The sequence below is a fragment of the Dendrobates tinctorius genome, unplaced genomic scaffold (assembly GCF_039654945.1).
Source record: "Dendrobates tinctorius isolate UK_male_01 unplaced genomic scaffold, ASM3965494v1 ptg000144l, whole genome shotgun sequence".
In the NCBI taxonomy this organism is placed as follows: Eukaryota; Metazoa; Chordata; class Amphibia; order Anura; family Dendrobatidae; genus Dendrobates; species Dendrobates tinctorius.
In genome coordinates, this window is record NW_027361811.1 from 4,551,880 (window position 1) to 4,574,912 (window position 23,033).

Consider the following 23,033-nt stretch of genomic DNA (forward strand, 5'->3'; position numbering starts at 1 on the left):
AGCAGCATAGTCAAGCAGTTTTCTGACATATCGTGTACACAAAGGGTTTATTTTCGTCATGTATTTCGAGCCCTTGTGCGCTTTTGCCAAGATGCAAAATGACAATTCTTTCAGCATTTTCGCAGTGCTTTTCAGCCAGTCAAATGAATAGGAGAAAAATGCAAGAAAAAGAGTTGCAAAAATGTAACATGTGAACATGCCCTAAGACATACAGTATATGTTTATAATGCAGGCGCTGGCCTGTGACTCCTGCTGCACGTAGTTCAGCTGACAGGTTGGCATAGCTCATCCTACTTATACATGGTTGTGCTCCAGCTTTGAATGCCCAGAATTCCGGGTTTGCTTACAATGCATTAATCACAAAATGTTGGACTGGAACCAAGATTTTGCTAGTTTACTGGTGTGTTTAGGGTCGTTGACTTGTTGAAACACTCATCTCAAGGGCATATCCTCTTCAGCGCAAGGCAACATGACCTCTTCAAGTATTTTACTATATTCAAACTGGGCCATGATCCCTGGTATGCGGTAAAGAGATCCGGCACCATACTAAGAGAACCATGCGCATGATGCTTGCACCACCATGCTTCACTGTCTTCAGAGTGTACTGTGGCTTGAATGCAGAGTTTAAAGGTTGCCTGACAAACTGGACCCTTGGACCCAAAAAGAACAATTTTACTTTCATCAATCCACAAAATGTTTCTCTATTTCTCTTTAGGCCAGATGATGTGTTCTTTGGCAAATTGTAACTGCTTCAGTACTTGGCTTTTTTTTTTTTTTTTAACAGTCGGACTTTGTTGCTAAGAGATTAGCTTGATACAGGCGTCTTCTGTCCGTACTCACACAGGTAACTTGAGACTGTCTTTGAGCATCCTGGAGCTGATCTTTGCCATTCTGCCTATTCTTCCATCCATTCGAATGGTAGTCTTCCATTTTCTTCAAGATCTCTCTGGTTTGGCTATTTTAAAGCATTGGATATCATTGTAGCTGAACAGCCGATCATTGTCCGCACTTCTTTACAAGTTTTACCTTCTCCAATCAACTTTTTAATCAAAGTACTTGAACAATGTCTCAAACCACCCATATGTCTCAGGCTTTCAAGGAGAAATGCATGCACAACATGTCCTGGCTTCAGTCTTAAATAAGGGCCACCTGATTCACACCCGTTTCTTCATAGAATGACTGACCTCACTAATTGAACTCCACACTGCTATTATTTTGAACACATCCCCTTTCAATTAATTATTCTAATACACCGACTTAAAAACCTGCAGATCATGAATGCTGAGTCTGTTGGTCTTCTTAGAATTTACTGCACCAGCTGGGAAATTGTTTGACACGTGGTAATATCATTTATTCCGAAAACAATGATTAATCTGGTTAGTCATAATGGACTGCTATTATTTTGAACACTACTGTAAGAGCCATGTCTTACTGTAATTCTACGATCTTACTCCTTCTTACAACAGACCCAAATATTCTGCAGTTCCACAACTTTGTGCTCTAATATAAAAACTCCTTACTGAATACAAGTCATTTTTCGGAATGGAAGAATCGATTTGTAGAACTACGGTCCACTGGCCGAGTCAGTAATCTGCGACCGCTATACAGGGATCTCTTTACCACCTGGCTTTCTTGGAGATTATTTTAATTAGCCGGGCTGGCAAATCTAAAGAAGAGCTGGGAGCGCCGGGAGGTAAGGGGACTCGCAGGTGTCCCATACAGCAGTCACAATTTACTGACCTGGCCGATGGACAGAAATCCTGAGAATCCATTCTCACATCTCTAGTATATTATTAGGAATTTTTAGAACTGCAAATAACGTTTCGGGAAATAGCCAATGACTTACAGAAACTAACTGGCCTCTCAATTCCTGGAGATGATTGCGCAGAAGCTTCATATCTTTAGAACCAGATGCTCCAGCATCCAGCACAAACAGCTTGTCAGAAATCTGGAGGTCATTACCAAACCTGACAATGTAGAGAAAACACAATTATCACACACAAGACCAAGGGAAGACTTGGAAATAAACTTGTTACATGGAGAGCGCCCGGTGAATGAAAAGAAACCAGGATAAAATCTGTCATCTACATTTTGTAGGACCTTGGAGAGACTAGCTGTACACTACCACATGAGGCCAAGATGACAGATCCATCAAAGGACGACATATACCATGGAAGCTATTGCCTTGTGAGGTCTGTCACTTTACAGAAAAATAAATATTACTGCTACACAATTTTTGAAGCAAATATGAAAGAATCTATGTCCATGTATTATAGTGACCGCCCTCTGATGTGAAATGGCACTGTGTAATACTCTTTTTCTCCAGTGGTGGCACTGCAGGGAAACTGAACACCTGCTGCCAGGATCCACCCACCGATTACAAACCATCTACAAACAATTGCTTAAAAAAGAAAGATGTTAAAACACCGAGAACTACTGCTAAATGTAGCAACAGTGTCCAAATCATTACCGGTTTCTGATTTCTTTCAGCAGTGACATATCCTTGTCATATCCAAACTCTCCTGCAGGATGTGGAAGATTCACAATGTCTGCATGGGTGGCAACCAGGACTACTTTCAGAAGATTCTTCAGCTTCCCTCCATAGGCTATTGCATAAAAAAGGACCAGGACAATAATTAAACATTCGCCTTCTTTTACAACAGTATTTAATCATTTAATATTCTCAATCTAGTGATGGACGGGGCATTGTTATATGGCCAAGTTGGTTCTGATCATCAGCTACGGAACATCATAAACGCTTGGTGACCAACTTGCTTGTAACTCACTAGTTGTACTATATTTGTTGAAACGCATGAATCATGTTGATGAATATGGCACACTACAATAAAGTTGGTATAAATTGGTTCAGTGGGAACTTGAAATCCGTCTCCTCCTTTTCGGCATACATGGATGTTATTTTGATAACTGCCGGTCTGGCAGAACGTCATTGTTGCAGAGTGACATACATGTGATGTCATGCCTGCCTAATAAAAAAAAAAAATCATGGAAGCCAGGAGGTCGGAGGTGGTTTTCAGGGTTCCTGTATAGCGACCACAGATGTGGCTGATGGATAATGTTCTGCGAATCGATTGGCACCAACTCTAACAGTAAAGTTATGGTATGGTATATATAAGCCCATCAGTATAAATATATGCCCCAATGTTTTTGGATCTAATTATTTTGCAGACCGTGTTCAGTGGTCTATAGGAATAATTAATATTTCTTACATGTTACATAGTTAAACAGAAAAAAAAACGAATTTAGTTAACAGTGTGAATAAGACAGTTGTGCACACATACAGTAAAGACTATCTGGCCTGATTTGAGCACTGGCACCACCATGTTGGATATAATACACTACAATACTACGAACATGACTATTTCCTATGTGCGATTTTGTCTTGTTGGATTAGGATAAATAGTTTCCTGAGCTAAGAGTGGGAAAACAACTTCTCGGACGGGGATTTATTGGATATACACTGCTAAGCGGCTCACAGAATTTGATTACACTTCTAAAACATAAGCTGAGAAAGTGATCTTATGGTGTAGAAAGTCAGGATTAGTGTTGGGAGCAGCAGTCAAGCACCCAGGGACCTCATGGCAGCATGTAAGTAAACAACAAGAGAAAAGTACATCTCATTAATATTTTGCTTAATGAACAGAAATAACAGGGCTTAATTAAGCCCTCATTTACATAGCTCCTAAATGAACCAGCGCACATGTCACAGTGAACTCATCAATGGAAGTTTCTGTACAGTGGAAACTCAAAAATACAATAAGTAAACCAGCAGCAAGTTAAATCCTTGTAAAGGTGACCAGATACAGGCTGTCATATACCGACCACCGGGCTCAGCCACTGCCTTCATCGACCAATTCTCCACCTGGCTCCTCCACTTTCTCTCTGCTGACATCCCCACCATCATCATGGGGGACTTCAACATCCCCATTGACACCCACCAGCCTCCAAACTCCTGTCACTTACCTCATCCATTGGACTTACTCAGTGGTCCTCCACAGCCACCCACACAGATGGACATACATTAGACCTCATCTTCACCCGCCTCTGTTCCCTATCTAATCTCACAACCTCTCCCTTCCCCCTATCTGACCACCATCTACTCACCATCTCATCCTTGTCCTTCTCACCTGCCCCCCACGTCCAGCCACTACCACATCCTCGCAGAAACCTTGCACACCTAGACATCCACAGACTCTCAGACGCTCTTCTACCTCTGTCCTCCATATCTTCACTCCACAACACGGACAGTGCCACCGCTTTCTATTTCTACAACGCCACCCTCACATCAGCCATAGACTCAGTCGCTCCTCTCATGCATGGCAAAGTGCAACAAACCAATAGGCAACCCTGGCACAACAACCTCACCAAAAAACTTTGACAAGCATCCAGGGTCGCGGAGCGGCGTTGGAAGAAAACATGCCTGCCAGACAACTTCACTGCTTTCAAACAAGCTACACTTGCCTTTAAATCAGCCCTCACCTCTGCTAAACAGACTTATTTCACAAACCTTGTATCTTCATTATCCCACAACCCAAAACAACTGTTAAGCACATTCAACTCTCTCCTCCGCCCACCACTGCCACCTCCAACTCCCCTCATCTCTGCTGAGGACTTTGCCACCTACTTCAAAAACAAGATTGACCAAGCAAGGCAAACCTTTACAGTTCCACCACCCCAACCACTCCACATACCAGACCTCTGCCCTTCCCTAATAATCTCCCTCTCCAACATCACTGAAGGAGAGCTTACTCATCTCCTTTCCAAATCACGCCTCACCACCTGTGCACTTGACCCCATCCCTTCCCACCTGCTCCCCAACCTCACTAACATGATCATTCCAGCCCTAATCCATCTCTTCAACCTATCCCTAACTTCTGGTACCTTCCCCGCTGCCTTCAAACATGCCACCATAACACCCATCCTCAAAAAATCAAACCTTAACCCAAATACTACGCCCAGCTATCGCCCCATATCACTGCTCCCAAACTCCTTGAACAGTATGTCCATGCTCAACTTTCCTCCCACCTCTCATCTAACGCCCTCCCTGATATCCTGCAATCTGGCTTCCGCCCTCACCACTCCACTGAAACTGCCCTGACCAAAATTACTAATGACTTACTCACAGCCAAAGCTAACAGACAGTTCTCCATCCTCCTCCTTCTTGACCTGTCCTCTGCCTTTGACACAGTTGACCACTGCTACAGATTCATTCTTCCCTTGGCATCAAAGACCTTGCCTTGTCCTGGATTTCCTCATACCTTTCTGACTGCACATTCAGCGTTTCCCAATCCCACACTACCTCCTCATCCCGCCCCCCTCTGTGTTGGAGTCCCCCAAGGCTCTGTCCTGGGGCCCCTACTTTTTTCCATCTATACTCTTGGCCTACGACAAGTCAAAGTCCCATGGCTTCCAGTACCACCTGTATGCAGATGACACTCAGATCTACCTCTCTGGTCCAGATGTCACCTCTCTGCTGTCCAGAATCCCGGCGTGTATCAGCCATATCCTCCTTTTTCACCTCTCGCTTCCTAAAACTCAACGTAGACAAAACTGAACTCATTATCTTTCCTCCATCTCATGTATCTTCCCTACCCGATCTATCTATTATGGTAAACGGCATCACATTCTCTCCCCCACCTGAAATCCGCTGCCTAGGAGTAATTCTCGACTCTGCCCTGTCCTTCAAACCACACGTCCAATCTCTTGCCACCTCCTGTCGCCTCCAACTCAAAAATATTTCCAGAATCCGTCCCTTCCTCAGTCCTCAATCTACTAAAACTCTTGTACATGCCCTCATCATATCCCGCCTTGACTACTGCAACACTCTGCTCTGTGGCCTCCTTGCTAACTCTCTTGCACCACTCCAGTCTGTTCTCAATTCTGCTTCCCGACTAATCCACCTCTCTCCTCGCTACTCCCGTCTCTCCCCTCTGCAAATCCCTCCATTGGCTCCCAATTCCCCAACGAATCCAGTTCAAATTACTAACACTGACCTACAAAGCCATCCACAACCTTTCCCCTCCCTATATTTCTGAACTAATCTCCCAATATCTTCCCTCATGTAATCTTCGATCCTCCCAAGACCTCCTACTCTCCTCCACACTTATTCGTTCCTCACACAACCACCTCCAAGATTTCTCCCGAATATCCCCTATCCTCTGGAATGCCATGCCTCAACGCGTCCGATTATCCACCACCCTCGGATTCTTCAAACGGAACCTGAAAACCCATCTTTTCAGGAAAGCTTACAGCCTGCAATGACCATTCTGCCGCCTCACCACCGCCTGAGCTGCTGCCTCATTACCTCATTACCACCAGAGCTGCTGCACCCCCGACCTTCTGTCTCTTCCCCACTATCCCGTAGAAAGTAAGTCCGCAAGGACAGGGTCCCCTCCCCTCTGTACCAGTCTGTCATTGTAAATTCGTTTACTGTTAATGATATCTATAACTTTGTATGTAACCCCCCTTCTCATGTACAGCACCATGGAATTAATGGCGCTATACAAATAAATAATAATAATAATACAGCGGCATGTAAATGTATGTGCACCCCTTGTCAAAATTACTGTTATTGTGAACAGCTAAGCAAGATGAAATGATCTCTAAAAGGCCTAAAGTTAAAGAGGACATATTTCCTTTGTATTTTAGGTAAAAAAAAATATGTTGTCATTTCTTACATTTGATAAATTACAAAAAAGAAAGTGGGCTGATGAAAAAGTTTGCGCACCCTTGGAGATTTGTGTGCTCAGATGACTTTGTCCAAGGTTTCAGACCTTATATAGCCTGTTAGGGTTATGGTTTGATCACTATAATTTTTAGGAAAGCTCCAGTGATGCAAATTTCCCAGCTTTATAAAAACCCAGCCTCCTCTAAACTGGTGCCAAAAATAGCAGCCATGTGTTCTTCTAACCAGCTGCCTAGTGCTCTGAAAATGAAAATGGTGGCGGCCCACAACGCAGGAGAAGGTTATAAGAAGATTGCAAATGGTTTCCAAGTTGCTCTTTCCTCAGTTTGAAATGTATTTAAGAAATGTCAGTTAGTAAGAACAGTGGAGGTCAAGATAAGGTCTGGAGGACCAAGCAAAATTTCAGTGAGAGCTGCTTGTAAACTTGCTAGAGAGCCAAATCGGAATCTCCACTTGACTGCAAAAGACCTTCAGTAAGACTTAGCAGACACTGGAGTTGTGGTACATTGATCTACTGTGCAGAGACATCCGCACAAATATGGCCTTCATGGAAAACTCATCAGAAGAAAAACCTCTCCTGCGACCTCAGCATAAAATTCCATGTCAGAACTATGCAAAAGAACATTTAGACATGCCTGATGCATTTTGGAAACAAATCCTGTGGATATAAGTTAACAGACTCCATAATATGATCTTCTGACTCCTCGCCTCTGGTTGGTACCTCTCTACATATATTTACATGGATACCCCTTTAATACAGACAATCTTGATATTTTTATTTGCATTTTTCATCCTAAAAAATATTATTTTACCTTTTGATGCTTGTTTTTGTCTGTGACATTGATTTCATGAGAAGCATGTTTTTGCTTTTTTTTCATCAAAGGATGGTCCACGACTTGACATATCTTCACTTCACATCATATTCTCGTTTGGATACTCAAATAATTTTTGCATCTTTTTATTAATAGTACATAGGGCTTCATTTTTAAGTGGACGAAAGGAGGGGTTGATACAACTTCCAGAATATTTTTGCCAAATATGTTTTTATTTGATAAAAGGTACAAAAAACATGTATATGTATAAAAATCAACAAAAGGACAGCATAGCAGCAACGTGCTTCAAACGCACATGGTGTTCTTTTTCAGAGCTGCAGTTCCTCTCTAATTATTATGTGCATGCTAGTGACTAATTTGAATGGACAGTGGCTTTTTTAACCTGCTTTTCATAAAATATTTTTAAAATTTATTTCACATACTGGGCCTGCCATAAAGTCATAAAAGATAGCTCTGTAACTGGGGCTGGTATAATAGCCCAGTTACAGTGGAAATGCAACTTTCCTGACAGCATAGCAGAGCTATCTGGGGCTCATAGTACCACATGACTGTTGGGTCAGGGAGGAAGCGCCGTTAGCACTTACTATTTCTGTGTGGGTGCTCACTTGCTCGTCTTTGCAGTCAGCGTCCAACCCCCGCAGTTGCATTATCGTGTGTAGCTTTTGTACTATGCCGTGACGATTTAGCACATCACTGTAGAGTAATAGCAGGACCGCATGGACATTTAAAGTTAAATTAACTCACCTCCCAAAAAAGTGTAATAAAAAGTGAATTAAAAAAAAAAAAAAATCACATGAACTCCAAAATGGGACTAATGAAAATAACATATTTTCATGATACAATAAGCCCTCATATAGCTAATGAAAAATGTTCAACTGAAGTCTCTTAGAATGTTACGGTAAAAAAACTTTAATTTTTTTTTTTATAATGTTTATTGTACAAGAGTAAGAAACTATAAATAAACTACACACACTTACAGTGTTACATAGTAAAATAAGTTCTGGATAAAAAATTGTGTTGCCATACTCAAACTGACCCACAAAATAAAGTGAACACTTTACTTGTGCAGCAAATGAAAAGCATAACATTTAAAATGCCAAAACACAACAGTAGCAGTGCTGCATTTTTTTTTCTATTTCTTGCCATATAGAGTTAATTAAAGTTAGATATAGTATGTGTATTCCAAAAAGGTGGCACTGTCAAATACAACTCTTCCTGCAAAATACAAGTTTTCATATAGCTACATTCCAGAAAATAAAAAAATTCTGGTGCCTACAATGTATCTACGTATGTAGCATAAAAAAAGTGGGGGTCATTATGCCTTGTCATTAACCACTTAGCATAAAATTATATACACTGCTCAAAAATATAAAGGGAACACTAAAATACCACATTGTAGATATCACTGAATGAAATATTCCAGTTGCAAATCGTTATTCATTACATAGTGGAATGTGTTGAGAACAATAAAAAAATATACAGTAATTGATCGATGTAAATCAAAATTAATATCCCATAGAGGTCTGGATTTGGAACAATACTCAAAATCAAAGTGGAAAATCAAATTACATGATTCAACTTCATTCTAAATGCCTCAAGACATAGAAATGATGCCCAATAGAGTGTGTGGCCTCCAGGTGCCTGTATGACCTCCCTACAATGCCTGGACATGGTCCTGAGAAGGCGATGGATGTTCTCCTAAGGAATCTCCCCTCTAGACCTGGATTAAAGCATCAGTCAAATCTTGGACAGTCTGTGGTGCAACACGGCATTGGTGAATGGAACAAGGCATTACGGTATGTCCCAGATGTGCTCAATTGAATTCAGGTCTGGGGAACAGTCAGACCAGTCCATAGCATCAATATCTTTATCATGCAGGAACTGCTGACACTTCAGCCACATGAGGCCTAGTATTGTCATGCATCAGAAGGAACCCAAGGTCCACTGCACCTGCATATGGTCTCACAATGAGTTTGAGGATCTCATCCCGGTACCTACTGGCAGTCAGGTTGCCTCTGGCGAGCACATGGAGAGCTGTGCGGCCCTTCAAAGAAATGCCCCCCCACACCATTACTGACCCACCTCAAAACCGGTCATGTTGGAGGATGTGGCAGACAGCAGAACGTTCTCCACGGCGTCTCCAGACTCAGTTACATGTGCTCAGTGTGAACCTGCTCTTATCCGTGAAGAGCACAGATTGCCAATGTCGGTGTGCTCTGGCAAATACCAATTGCGCTACACGGTGTTGGGCTGCAAGCACAACACCCACTTGTGGACGTCGGGCCCCCCTACTACCTTTCTGACAGTTTGAGCAGACATATGGATGTTAGTGGCCTGCTAGAGGTCATTTTGCAGGGCTCCTAGCACAAAGGAAGAGGTAGCGGTCCTGCTGCTAGGTTGTTGCCTTCCTACAGCCCTCTACAAGTCTCCTGGTTTACTGGGCTGTCTCCTGGTATCTGCCCCATTTCCATGCTCTGGACACTGCACTGACAGATACAGATACCCTTCTTGCCACAGCTCGCATTGATGTACCATCCTGGATGAGCTGCTCTATCTGAGCAACTTCTGTGGGTTGTACAGTAGACACCACCTCATGCTACTGTACCACTTGGGGTGAGAGCAATGAAAAATTCCAAAAGTGACCAAAACAACAGCCAAAAAGCATAACAACAGAGAAATAGTCTATGGCCACTACCTGCAGAACCACTCCTTTATAGGGGCTGTCTTGCTAGTTGCCTACCTGTCGTCTGTTCCATTTGCACAACAGCAGGAGAAATTGAATCACAATTCAGTGTTACTTCATAATTGGACAGGTTGATTTCACAGAAGTGTGATTGACTTAGAGTTACATTGTGCAGTTTAAGTGTTCCCTTTATTTTTTTTGAGCAGTGTATATGGAGAGGGTTCAGGACATGAGGTCCCTCCACATGCAGTAGATGGCAGCTATGGAACATTGCTGGCATCCAACAGCAGAGGCCAGAGCTGAGCTCTGTTCGCCGCTATTAACCATTTACTGTAAATGCCGATGTCAATCTCAGACAGCAGAATTTATATGGAATGAGTGTTGATGTGTATGCCACCTTAGCATCTCTTCATTGAAGACCATTATTTTCATTATATTTTACTATACTGTGATACGGTAGAATATAGTATAAGTGATGACATAATTACAGGTTCAAGACAGGTTTTTAAAATCCTCAAAAAATGTAAAGAAAAAAAAAAAACCTCTATTCGCACCCCCTCCTCAGTTTTCCAGCATTATAATTAAAGAAATAAAAAAATAAACTAAAATAGAAAAAAAAAATACTTCCTTATCATATCTATAAAAGCCTATATATGGCTATGACGACACAAAAATTAAAATGCAAAACACAAAAACGAAAATTGCCACTGGGATACTGGGTTCATGGCTCTCATTTGTTGGAGAGACCCTAAATATAACACGACATGATGGATTTTCCTTATGTTAGTACTTTATTACTTACCTATCGGTTCTTCAACAGGCACAAGTGATTTCAGAAAATTGAGCCAGAATATGACTCGATTCAGCTGAATTTCATATGGCTCTTCAAGGCTGAAGACAACTATGTGCACGGAGGAGGGATCATTTGCAGCAAAATAGTCATAGCTGCAAAAATACGTAGGGTTTCCAGAAAATTCCCAGACACTGAAATCTCCAACACCTACAGAAGAAACAGATATATAGTTATAACCGTTATCATTTCCCAATATCAGGTGACAAGGCAAAATATTTACAGGGTGAGCTATAAAGATAAAAAATTAGTCACAATTGCGGATGTACTGAACAGTGGATCTATGGAAGAGATTAGTAATAACAGGACACAATGCACTATGACAACGTCTTACTATATAGAATAAGATGCTCTATAGCTGGCTAACAACATTTATTTTTACTGTGGACTGGAATTGTGATGGAACCAACAGGTATTAATTTTCAGAAAATACAGTATATACGTTGTCAGATAAATCTTAGAGGGAATCTGTCACCAGGTTTTTGCTATGTAATCTGACAGCAGCATGATGTAGGGGGCAGAGGTCCTGAGTCCAGTGATGTATCACTTAGCTTACTGAGTGATGAAGTTGTGATCTAGCAGAGCTTAGTTGTTGACCTGTGTATAACCCCTTCAACATCACAGCTTTCAGTGTACATTGTATAGTGACAGAGAGCTGCCAATCAGCGGTGGGGCCAAGGTTGAACTAGGATGCACAAGGCCAATTATCCTCTAGTGATAATATCCTGCTGATAAAACACTGATTGAATTGAAACAGCAGTATACAGCCTAATAAGTGACACTTGCTAGAAACAGGGTCTTTTCCAACTACATCATAGCGCTTTCAGATTAAATAATAAAAACGTGTTGACAGATTCCCTTTGACGCCAAAGAACCTCAATGTAAACAATACGCAACAAACGCACCATTCAGATTGGCATTCTGGATGTCAATGGCTTTTGTGGACTGGTCGTCAGCAGAGCAGTGGGGATGATGGGACGGAGACACAAACACCTCCAGGACGCCTTTGGTGAGACCAGGCTCGAACATCATACTTCGACTTCTTACGCTGACATTTTCACAGCCCGGGTATAAATCACAGATGCTAACTGAAACTGAACAGTGAAGAAGAGCAAAGTCAGAACCGTTTACAATCAGACGCCGATGTCAATCTACACAAACTCTTCTATGCGGCAGATAATGGACATAGAGGAAGAAGTATTTAAAGTTTGGCTTATAAAGGGTGAAATACACACGAAATTCTGCTGCATTTCCACAAAGCAATGAAATAAGCCGCAGGGTAAAACATCTGCAGAACTAGCCGATTTCCGGGCATTTTTTTTCCTACTTGTAGACTGGATTTTTTAGTTATTGTATTGAAAAAATCTAATATGGAAGAGGCAGGGTAAATGCATTAGTTTAGTGTAGGAGTTGTATTTGCTACATAGGGTCTTTTTCTCCATCTAGACTATGCTATAAGGTATTTTCTCCAGCACAGGCTGCCTGTAGTAAGAGACTCCTGGCTCCGCACCGCTGGTAATTGGTTAGGAGGCCATCGTATTTGACACAACGAATACTCAAGTATTTTATCTGCATGTCATCCACACAGTAGAGTATGTGCTATGTATTGCAGCAGTTCCCGTTCACTTCAATGGACCAACGTCTCAATACTATGCACCCTCACTGCTATGTAACAGTGTGCAGAGGCGAGTGCAGCACTCTCAGATTGCCAGGGCTCCTCAGTGGGACACGAAACATGTGTGGCACAAGCACCAATCAGACATTTAGGCCACATCCTTACTGTACATATTTGTGAATGCTAAGACGCTCATAAGATCTGTTTTTGTAAACTCTGCTCTTAAAGGGGTTGTCCGATGTCTAAAATTCCCTTTATAAATATTTATTTTTATTCCTTATCCACTTTTGTAATTTGCTTTATTTTAAAATTGCCTACCAGTAGCTCAGTCATGCTATTCCCCATATGTCCTCTCTGTGACGTTTCATTTGAGGGGAGTCTTAAACAAAATGTCACAGGAGATTGGCGGATGGCCCTGCAGTCACTTCTCCTTTCCATCACCCCACCTGGAACAGTATATTGTCAGGGGGCAGCACTGCAGGTACTTAAAAGTTTCTTTTATCGACGAACTCAGATAACAAACAAAATCAAATCTTGTGGTACAGGCTGTGAGAGAGGTGAGCGCAGCAGCAGCACACTTCTTTTCACAGCTTGTTTCTCTGAACAGGACATCATCAGGGGACGGTGACAGAAGCAGTGTGAGTGACATCAGCATCCCCCATTGATGACAATTTGTTTTAGGGTGGTAATAGAAGCAGGGTGAATGACCACAACGATACCCCATGATGAGATCTTGTTAAGGTGGGGGTGTTAGAAGGGAAGTGCGGCTGTAGGGCCATCTTCCCGATCAAGTTAAGGTTTGACACTACCCTCAAATGAATCATTACAGGAAGTAAAGTAAAAAAAAACATATGGGGGATTAGCTGTAAAGGGAGAAGTGTAGGGTATTTTAAAATAAAGCAAATTGCAAAAGTGGTTAGGGGATAAAAAGAGATATTTATAAAGGGCATTTTAGCTATTGGACAACCTCTTTAAAGTTTATGGTATATTTAAGTTGATGTGGAAACATAAAATAAAGAGCATGTACCTCTAGAAACTAATGATCCTATGGTATTGCTGCATGGGATATTTCTGACTCTTTGGAAAATGTTGATGGTTATTCTGATGGTTGGTATGGTGCATACTGTATAGTGTTGTCTCAGTGTTTGTGAAGAGGGCACAAGTTTTCCAGTAATACAAAGAAATCTCCATATGCATACACTGATCTAATCAGTATTTAATGAGCCTGGCAAACAAAGAACCCCTGTTTAAGCCTATTTCGATCATGAGAAACGCGCTGGGTTCTACATCCTTACCTTAATATATGCCTCGAGTGCTTCTAAAGCATAACAAATGAGTGAATGCCTCTGTTGTAAAAGTAATGTTGAACAATTAAAGTAAATTATGTCATCGTAGTAATTTTGGACTCAACAGAAGGCTTCTTCCTCCTGAAGTGATCCCTATTCATGTCAGCGTTCAGTGTGATGAATAGCTCTTTTTAGAAGTGACTAGTTTTCCACAGTGGAAACAAAATTATCAATGGATTAAAAGCAATCTAATTTGTAACCTGAGCACTTTACCTCTCTAGACCTGAGTGTCACGGTCATTATATCATGCATTGTTATTATTACCTAGCAGCGCAGAATACAAATGACTCCGGAGGAACTTGTGTCACTTATCAGTGGGGAGAAATTGGACACCTATGGAATGTCTTAGGACCTCTTGGACTCCTATTCGCAGCAATGCAGGAAGTCGCTCATTGAATATACATTACTTAAGAAGAAACCAGATTTTAGATTGCTTCATCTTGCCTGAGGTTTTGGAAGCCATTGGAGAGGTGGGGAAGCGCACTGAATTGGTGGATGCAAGCCGAGGTCTTCGCCTTCTGAAGAAGCTTCGAATGAGTCCACATTTCAATGACTCCACAAGTGTAGTCTTTCCAGAACCAATGTGCCCAAATAGTTTCAGCTTTATTCTTGGCTGTGGGGTTTGGATCGTCCTTAACTGCTGAATGAACTGACTCCGATAGGTGTCCTAAGGATAATGGAAAACATGCTTCATAATTAGAGAATACTCGTATACATAACGTATTATTCAGTCGATTAAAAATAGAATTTAGCGGTATGTTCATTTGGACAAATACAAAATATGACTACTTAAGTTAAAGAGGAATTATTGAATGCTATGCAGGAGGGTACTGGTTCACATTAAAAAAAGGCTTCGCCTTAGTCAATACTCCATACAAGAAAGGGTTGATTCTCCAAAAGGAAAAGGCTCATTCGTCCACTTTGACCATAAGCGTCCATAACTTTTTTCCCCTCATGGAGCAGGCAATTCTCCCTAAATCAGCTAGTCCCTTTAATGAATGGTTTGTCATTTTTTCCCGTGGTGCATTGCATGAAGCGGAGTCTGTATATATTCTTTGATAGAGTATTGGCTGAGGAGAAGTCTCTTTGGTGAGAACCAGCGACCCCTTGAGCATCTTGATCACTTACAGCCAGTACCCAACGCCTGATATACTGTTGTAGAGTATGTATAGCTTTCATATTGTTATACATCATGGTACTGTGACGTGATCTCCAAGACAGTTTCTTTTGTTACATGTCTTTTGTAATTCAATATATATTCATTTTTTATTCCATTTTTGCTGATTTGTTCATATTTTATGTTGTTCTTATAGAATTTTAATTATTTGATTTTTAAATTACTTTTTTTGATTAAATAAACTATATAATCAGATGATTTACTCAGCCTTATACAATGGCTTTTGTGGGGCCATATGATGTGCACCAAAGAAGCCAGTCTTAATGGCTTATTCCCATCTTCACAGATAGGTAGTGTTGGATAAATTCTGCAATTTACTATTTCTTCCATTTTCCAGCCGTTGATGAGATATTAACACTTTTCTTTTGTATACAGCTGGTTGCCTTGGTGACTGACCACCACTGCTGTCTAGCAGACCTTGAACAAGAACAGCACTTAGAAGCGCTTTTCTATTGAGCTTGCCAGCACTGCTTTGAAACTAGCAGGATCACTGGAAAGAACCGTTATCTCCTATGCCAGCTTCGACGCTGGGTTTACAAATTACACTGCACCGGTGGTCGGTTTCCTAGGTAACGAGCTGAAAACAAAGAGAAAAGTAATGTGTTGCAATCTCCAGAACAGTTGCAAATTTTAATAAACAGCAGTATCCAACAACACTGATCTATAAAGATGGAAATAACCCTTCAAGGAGGAACTTTAGATGGAAGGCCGATTCAGAAAGAATTGGATTGTTACATGCATCAGCTTTATTGCCTTTTGTGAGAATGAACAAACACCTTTACAGAGACATTTAACCAGTTGGGAGTTGGTTCCACTATAGCCGCTTGCTCGTCTTTTTCCTAAACAGAAAGAGATGGTTTGTTAAATTTACTTCGTAGGTGCGGTGCTTTTACTAGAATTGGCTGAAGTGAATTGGAACGCAATATGTTGCATTTCTGTGCGTTCGGCAGGCACGTCAAAACGCTGCATGTGGAAGCATCCACATACAACGCATGTCCCTGCGTACCCAATGTTAAAGATAGGTACGCAGGACGCATGCGGAAGTAGGCGGAGCTTAAGGGAGGACGTACGCAGCCATACGCAAACCAGCCACACGCAAGTGTGAACTTAGCCTTACTCCTCTTGGAAATAGAAGAAGTAGACAACTGGGTGTTAGCTTTCCCGTGTCAAAAAGGTGTATCTATAAACTCTGACGTGCATTAAAGGGGTTGTTCATTTTAATCAATAGATCTTGGAATAATAATCATTTCCACATTTGGATGTGTTTAAATAAAATGTTCCTGCGCTGAGATAATCTTATAAATGTGCCCTTGCTGTGTAATGGCTGTGTCTGACCGTACAGGAACCTGGTCTGATCATACCACATCTCCTGGGCAGGGGAGGAAGGAAAATAGTATACAGATATTACAGCAGGGGATCGCAAATTATTCTTTGAAGTAAAACATTTCTTAAAAACAGGCAGGGAAATGTTTTACCCCACATAAAGAATCATCTGTGATCCCATGCTGTAATGCCTGTATACTATTTTCCTTCCTCCCCTGCCTAGGAGATGTGGTATGATCAGACCGTGTTCCTGCACGGTGAGACACAGCTATCACACAGTACACAGCTATCACACAGTACACAGCAGGGGCACATTTATAAGATTATCTCAGCACAGGAACATTTTATTTAAACAAATCCAATTGTGGAAATTATTATAACAAGATCTATTGATTAAAATGAACTTTTGTTCATGGAAAAAACCCCTTTAACTAATTTCTGACATCGGACTTAATATTCCATCCATGTGATATGAGTCAATATGAACATGGACTGAATATTACATCCGAGCGATCGCCCGCGCTCATGGGTAGTGCGCGGGTGATCGCCGCAGGCTGTCAGCTGTTTCTGACAGCTGACACCCTGTACTAGGTGTCAGGAGCGGTCACAGACCACTCCTGACACTTTAACCCCTGAAATGCTGCGATCAAACACAGCATTTGGAACGGAGACCTCGCGGCATGACGTGGGGTCCCGATCCTTGCCATGGTGACCCGATGTCACCATGACGACATCCGGGTCACCAGAGCTAAGAAACTTGCTGATCATGCTCAGTGCAGAGCTGAGTTTCTGCAGAATGGGGAGGTTGCTTCCTCTCCATTCTGCAGAAGCGATCAGCCTGCAAAAAACGATTGTCCCATATTGGGACAAAGTAAAAAAAAATTTAGAAAAAAGTGAAAAAAAATGTTTTAAATAAACTGTGTTCCAAATTATTATGAAAAAATAGTTTAGGAGTGATAAGGTTAGAATTTTTTGTCATTTAAACTCATTGATGGTGATGTGTATCAGGGCTCTTTAAATCACTGAAAGCAATTGCAGATACCTGTGCAAATTAGTTTGGCAGGTGTGTCCAAATAAAGGCAAGACTACTTAAGAAGGCCGTTCCACATTATTAAGCAGCCTACATTTTTTGCCAAAATGGGAAAGAAAAAGGATGTGTCGGCTGCTGAGAAGCAACAAATTGTGGAGTATTTAGGTCAAGGCATGACTACAATCAACTGTTGTGAGTTCATTTTTCCCTTCACCGTTGAGGTCTGATGAACTCCCTCCTCTGGTGAAGGAAGGTAGTGAGGCTGGGCAGCTAGATGATGACTGGGTGGCTGGAATTGAGGACTGGATATAAGGCAGCCGACGCCCTTCTGCCTTGCTGGTGATCCTGCTGGATTCTTGAAGACCAGTCTGATTCCTGCATCTCAAAGCTAAGTTTTTCTGCTCTGCTTTGTACACTTCAGTTTTGTTTTTGTTTTGCCTTGGTTCCTGCCATGGTTCAAGAGGAAGAACCGTGCTTTCCGCAGCAAGATCATTTTCATGCATGATAATGCACCGTCTCATGCTGCAAACACATCTGCATCTCTGGCTGCTATGTGCATAAAAGAGGACAAACTTATGGTGTGGCCACCATCTTCCCCTGACCTCAACCCCATTGAGAACCTCTGGAGCATCAGCAAAAGGAGTGTCTATGATGGCGGGAGGCAGTTCACATCTAAGCAACAGCTCTGGGAGGGTATTCGGTCCACATGCAAAACAATTGAAGCACAAACCATCCAAAAACTGACAAATTCAATGGACGAGAGAGTTCAGAAGCTTCTTTCGAACAAGGGGTCCTATGTGCAAATGTAACATCACCTAGAATAAAGTTTTGACTTGAAAACTGTTTGATTTCATTTTGTAATAAGCTGATAATGCACTTATAATTTCACAATTGACCATTTTTTTGTTCAAAATAAAAAGGTTGAAAACTCTGCGGTGCATAATAATTTGGAACATGCATTTTGAGTGTTTATTATTTTTAAAAATATACTGTTTTCATAGGCAGTTTGTTCAAAAACATTGCAATTATACTAGAATATTAGATGACTGGAAAACAACAATGACTGCAATTCATATAGGTAATTTAGAGAAAATATGAGGAAATATTTTTTGCATAATAATTTGGAACAGTGTAATTGTACAAAGATTTTTTTAAAAACCAAATAATAAAAAATCAAAAGATATTGTATTTCAAAACAAATATTTGAATGAAAAAAAATAAATAAAAGCACACATATTTGGTATCGCCGCGTCCACAATGACCCGACCTATAAAATTGCCCCATTAGTTAACCCCTTTAGTGAACACCATAAAAAAATTAAAAAAAAGGCAAAAAACAATGCTTTATCATCATACCACAAAAAGTGCAATCACAGGCAATCAAAAAGACATAAATAAACATGGTACTGCTGAAAACGTCATTTTGTCCCGCAAAAAACAAGCCGCCAAACAGCTCAGTCAGCGGAAAAATAAAGTTATAGCTCTCAGAATAAAGTGATGCAAAAATATTATTATTATTTTTTCTAGAAAATAGTTTTTATTGTATAAAAGCACCAAAACACGAAAAAAATGATATAAATGAGGTATCGTCGTAATTGTACTGACCCGAAGAATAAAACTGCCTTATCAATTTAACCACACGGCACGGCATAACACCCCCCTCCACCCGCCAAAAAAAAAAATTCCTGAATTGCTGGTTTTTGCTTGTTCTGCCTCACAGAAATCGGAATAAGAAGTTATCAAAAAATGTCATGTGCCCCAAAAATGGTACCAATAAAAACGTCAACTCGTCCCGCAAAAAATAAGACCTCACATGACTTTGTGGGCCAAAATATGGAAAAATGATTGCGCAAAAATTATTTTTTTGCAATAAAAAGTGTCTTTTAGTGTGTGACAGCTGCCAAACATAAAAACCCGACATAAATCTGTTATAGCTGTAATCGTGCCGACCCGAAATATAAAGTCACCTAATCACTTATACTGCACGAGGAATGGTGTAAAAAATAAATAAAACCAATTCTTCACATGCTGTTGATTTTATCATTTTGCCTCCCAAAGATTGCAGTAAGGCTCGCCGCACATTTATCCTGCACACTACGCTGAGCGCTTAAAACAGGGTTTCCGTGTACATCTCGAAATACCTGATTCAGATGGAATTTCTGGCGGAAGATTCCCTATAATGAGACAGATTGAGGCACTGTGAACGCCGTGTCACCTGTGATCCGGCGGTGTCCATCTTTTTAGAATTGCATAAAAGTGCTGTCGGCAACAGTTTTGTGCACTTCTGAAAAGAAGGAAACCACTGAACAGAGGCCAGACGGAATCCAGAGTAACTCTGATGCCTCATTATAGTGAATGGATTCCTTAGGGGTTTCATTTGAAACCCCAAAGTAAATGCTCAGCGTAGAGCGCCGGATAACTGTGATCCCTCCCTTCTGAGCCCCACAGTGAACCTAAAACACATAGTGTCCACGTTTGGCATTTCTAAAGCGATGAGAGCCCACCTAACTTACGGGTGCTTGCCGCCAGAAGCATGGGCTGGGTATAATGTACTGGTGACTGCAATGTACTGGTCAATACAGCGTACTGGTCACTACAATGGCAGTTTGCAAATTTCAGTAAGCAACATTCATTGCTGCTTGTGTCTGGAAAATACCCATGGAGTCAAAATTGTCACTACACCTATAGATAAATTCCCCAAGGGGTATAGTTTCCCAAATGGGTCACTTGAGGGAGGATTTTACTCTTCTATCAATTAGTGGCTCTGTATATGGAGTCTGCAAACTGTTCTAGGAAAATCTGTGCTCCAAGAGACAAATAGCACTCTGTCCCTCCAGGGTCTCTCCGTATGGCTAAGTAGTACTGTACAGCCACATACGGGGTATTGCCACGTTCAGAAGAAATTGTGGGACAAATTTTCGGGCCATTTTTACCAACTTCTTGTGTGAAAATGTAAAATCTGGTGCTAAAACTAAATTTTGGTGGTAAAAATGTAGTTATTTTTTCTTCACTGCCCAATGGTATAAAATTCTGTGACACACTCATTGTGTCAATATGATCACTGCACCCCTAGATGGATTCATTCAGAGATGTACTTTGTAAAATGGGGTCACTTATGGGGAGCTCTGCTGTTTTGGTACCTCATGGGATCTCCCAGTGGGTCATGGCACCTGCAAACCATAACAGTTAAATCTGGCACCGTCTTAGCTTTGCACTGTGTCTGAAAAATATTTCCCGATTACATGTATGGTATTGGCGCAGTCAGGAAAAATGGAGCTCTGTTTGTTGTAAAAAAAAATTCCTATTAGCCCTTAGAAAAATTAAAAACTTGGGGCTAAAACAACATTTTAATGGTAAAAATGTTATTTATTCTTTCTTCACCGCTCAGTGGTATAAAATTCTGTGAGGCACATGTGGTGTCAATATGATCACTGCACCCCTAGCTGAATTCACTGGGGAGTATAGCTTGTAAAATGAGTTCACATATAGGGGGTTTCTTTTTCTCTGGCTCCTCAAGGACTCTGCCAATATGATATGGTACCCTCAAACCAGTCCAGCAAAATCTGAACTCCAATATGGCGCCTCTTCCCTTCTGAGCTTTGCACTGTACCTCAAAAGTAGTATTCCACCCCACATATTGGGTATCCGCGCACTCAGGAGAAATTGCACAACAAATTTATTGGTGCAATTCCTCTTGTTACCCTTATGATAATCCAGTATTTTGTGCTATAAAGATATTTGTGGGGAAATTTTTTTTTTTTTTTTTTTTTTTTACAGCTCAACGTTATAAATGTCTGTGAAGCACCTGTAAGTTCAATGTACTCATCACACATCTAGATCAGTTCCCTGAGGAGGTCTAGTTTCTAAAATGGTGTCACTTGTTGGGGATTTTCACTGTTTAGGCACATCAGGACTCTCCTAACGCGACATGGCGTGTGCCAATTGCTCCAGCAAATTTTGCATTCAAAAATGTTCTCCCTCACATGGGGTATCGGCATGCACTGGAGAAATTACACAACAAATTTTGGGGTCCATTTTTTTCTGTTACCTTTGTAAAATAAAAAAAAAATGGATCTGAAGTCAATTTTTTGTAGCCTTTTGTAAATGTTATTTATTTTGTGTGCCATATCTCTGTGATTTAAGGGCATGAAAACTCAAAGTTCGCCAAATTTGCGGGTTTTTTTTTTCACAAATATACGCAAGTCGTACCAAATAAATTTTACAACTGTCATGAAGTACAATATATCACGAGAAAACTTTCTCAGAATCACCGTGATCCGTTGAAGCTTTTCAGAGTTATTACCTCATGAAGTGACAGTGGTCAGAATTGCAAAAATTGGCCCGGTCATTGACATGCAAACCACCCTCGGGGGTAAAGGGCTTAAGATGTACTGTTATTTTGCATGGATATACAGTATATTATTGTTATAGAAAATATTACATTTTAATAACCAACAAAGTGTACCGAAAATACAGGCTAGGTAATCGCGTCACTCTATTCTGTAGCTTTCACAATGTATCATTGCTGGCATTTTAACCTTCACATTGATTGAACTTGATGTTCTGACTCAAGACGCCTGACTGAGCAATAAAACCTCAGTGGTCTTTGTCATGAGACAAGAAGAATAAGAGAAGCGGAATATTTTACTAGCACCTAACCACAACAGAGATAACAAAATCATTGTTTGCACATATGAATATTATTACATCACCCATGTGTATACCCGATGAGCCTGATCTTCAGCTCAGCAGCAGATTTGTGCATTGTCCTGAATAAGCTGGGCAATTACCCCTCCTCACCGGGAGGGTCATGAAATTAAATGGTGCCCATTATATAGCTGATATCAAGGTATGGATAAGCTCATATTGCAAGAGGATTCGAAATTGCGTAACAGCTATAAAAAAATATCTTGATGCTGCCTTATTGTTGCAGAAAGGTGACTAATTACTGGAATTTCGCCTCGTCTTTTGTACAACAGTAAATACCTGAAGGCAATATGCTTAACATTGTAATCGTGAAAAAAAAAAGAAGTGATGACACCGATCCTGTGTTTACTTCATGTCAGCTCGGATGTAGAGAAAAGCATAAATCACACGACCGACAGTAATATAAGCTGTCCAATCCTATTAGCGTTATGCCGTAAATATGGGCTGGGAGGATAAATGGGATAAGCATATCTTGACATCGGCTCGGCGGAGCTCGACATTTCCTGCAGGAGAAATCGCCGCAGTATAGTGCTGCACTGATGACATGTGAAGAATCCTTCTCTCCTGGAAGGGCTGAGAACACAAATCAGGGCTCTCCTTGCCGGTAAGTCTGCTGGAATCAAACAAAAGAATCTATATACCGGCAGCTATAATTAATGGCCAATATCACCAAGACTCGCCTTCTGAGAATAGGTGCAACTCAAGAAAATTGAATTGTCTAAACATCCGGTAACGTGAGGAGCTACTGCAGATAGCACCCCCTCAAA

The 23,033-nt window shown here is 41.0% G+C and overlaps 1 protein-coding gene across 2 annotated transcripts in view; it reads right to left on the reverse strand.

Moving 5' to 3' along the window:
• The window catches only part of DAPK1 (death associated protein kinase 1), a 207,073-nt gene that overhangs the window by 13,236 nt on the left and 170,804 nt on the right, over positions 1 to 23,033 (reverse strand). Inside the window, exons 20-25 of one of the 2 annotated variants that reach the window (XM_073545986.1) lie at positions 15,984 to 16,046; positions 14,475 to 14,697; positions 11,975 to 12,163; positions 11,022 to 11,219; positions 2,471 to 2,606; positions 1,847 to 1,967 (exon numbers count right to left, since the gene is read on the reverse strand). In XM_073545986.1, the coding sequence (XP_073402087.1) occupies positions 1,847 to 1,967; positions 2,471 to 2,606; positions 11,022 to 11,219; positions 11,975 to 12,163; positions 14,475 to 14,697; positions 15,984 to 16,046 (930 nt within the window). The remainder of the gene's footprint in view (positions 1 to 1,846; positions 1,968 to 2,470; positions 2,607 to 11,021; positions 11,220 to 11,974; positions 12,164 to 14,474; positions 14,698 to 15,983; positions 16,047 to 23,033) is intronic. The other variant, XM_073545987.1, reaches the window with a different exon arrangement.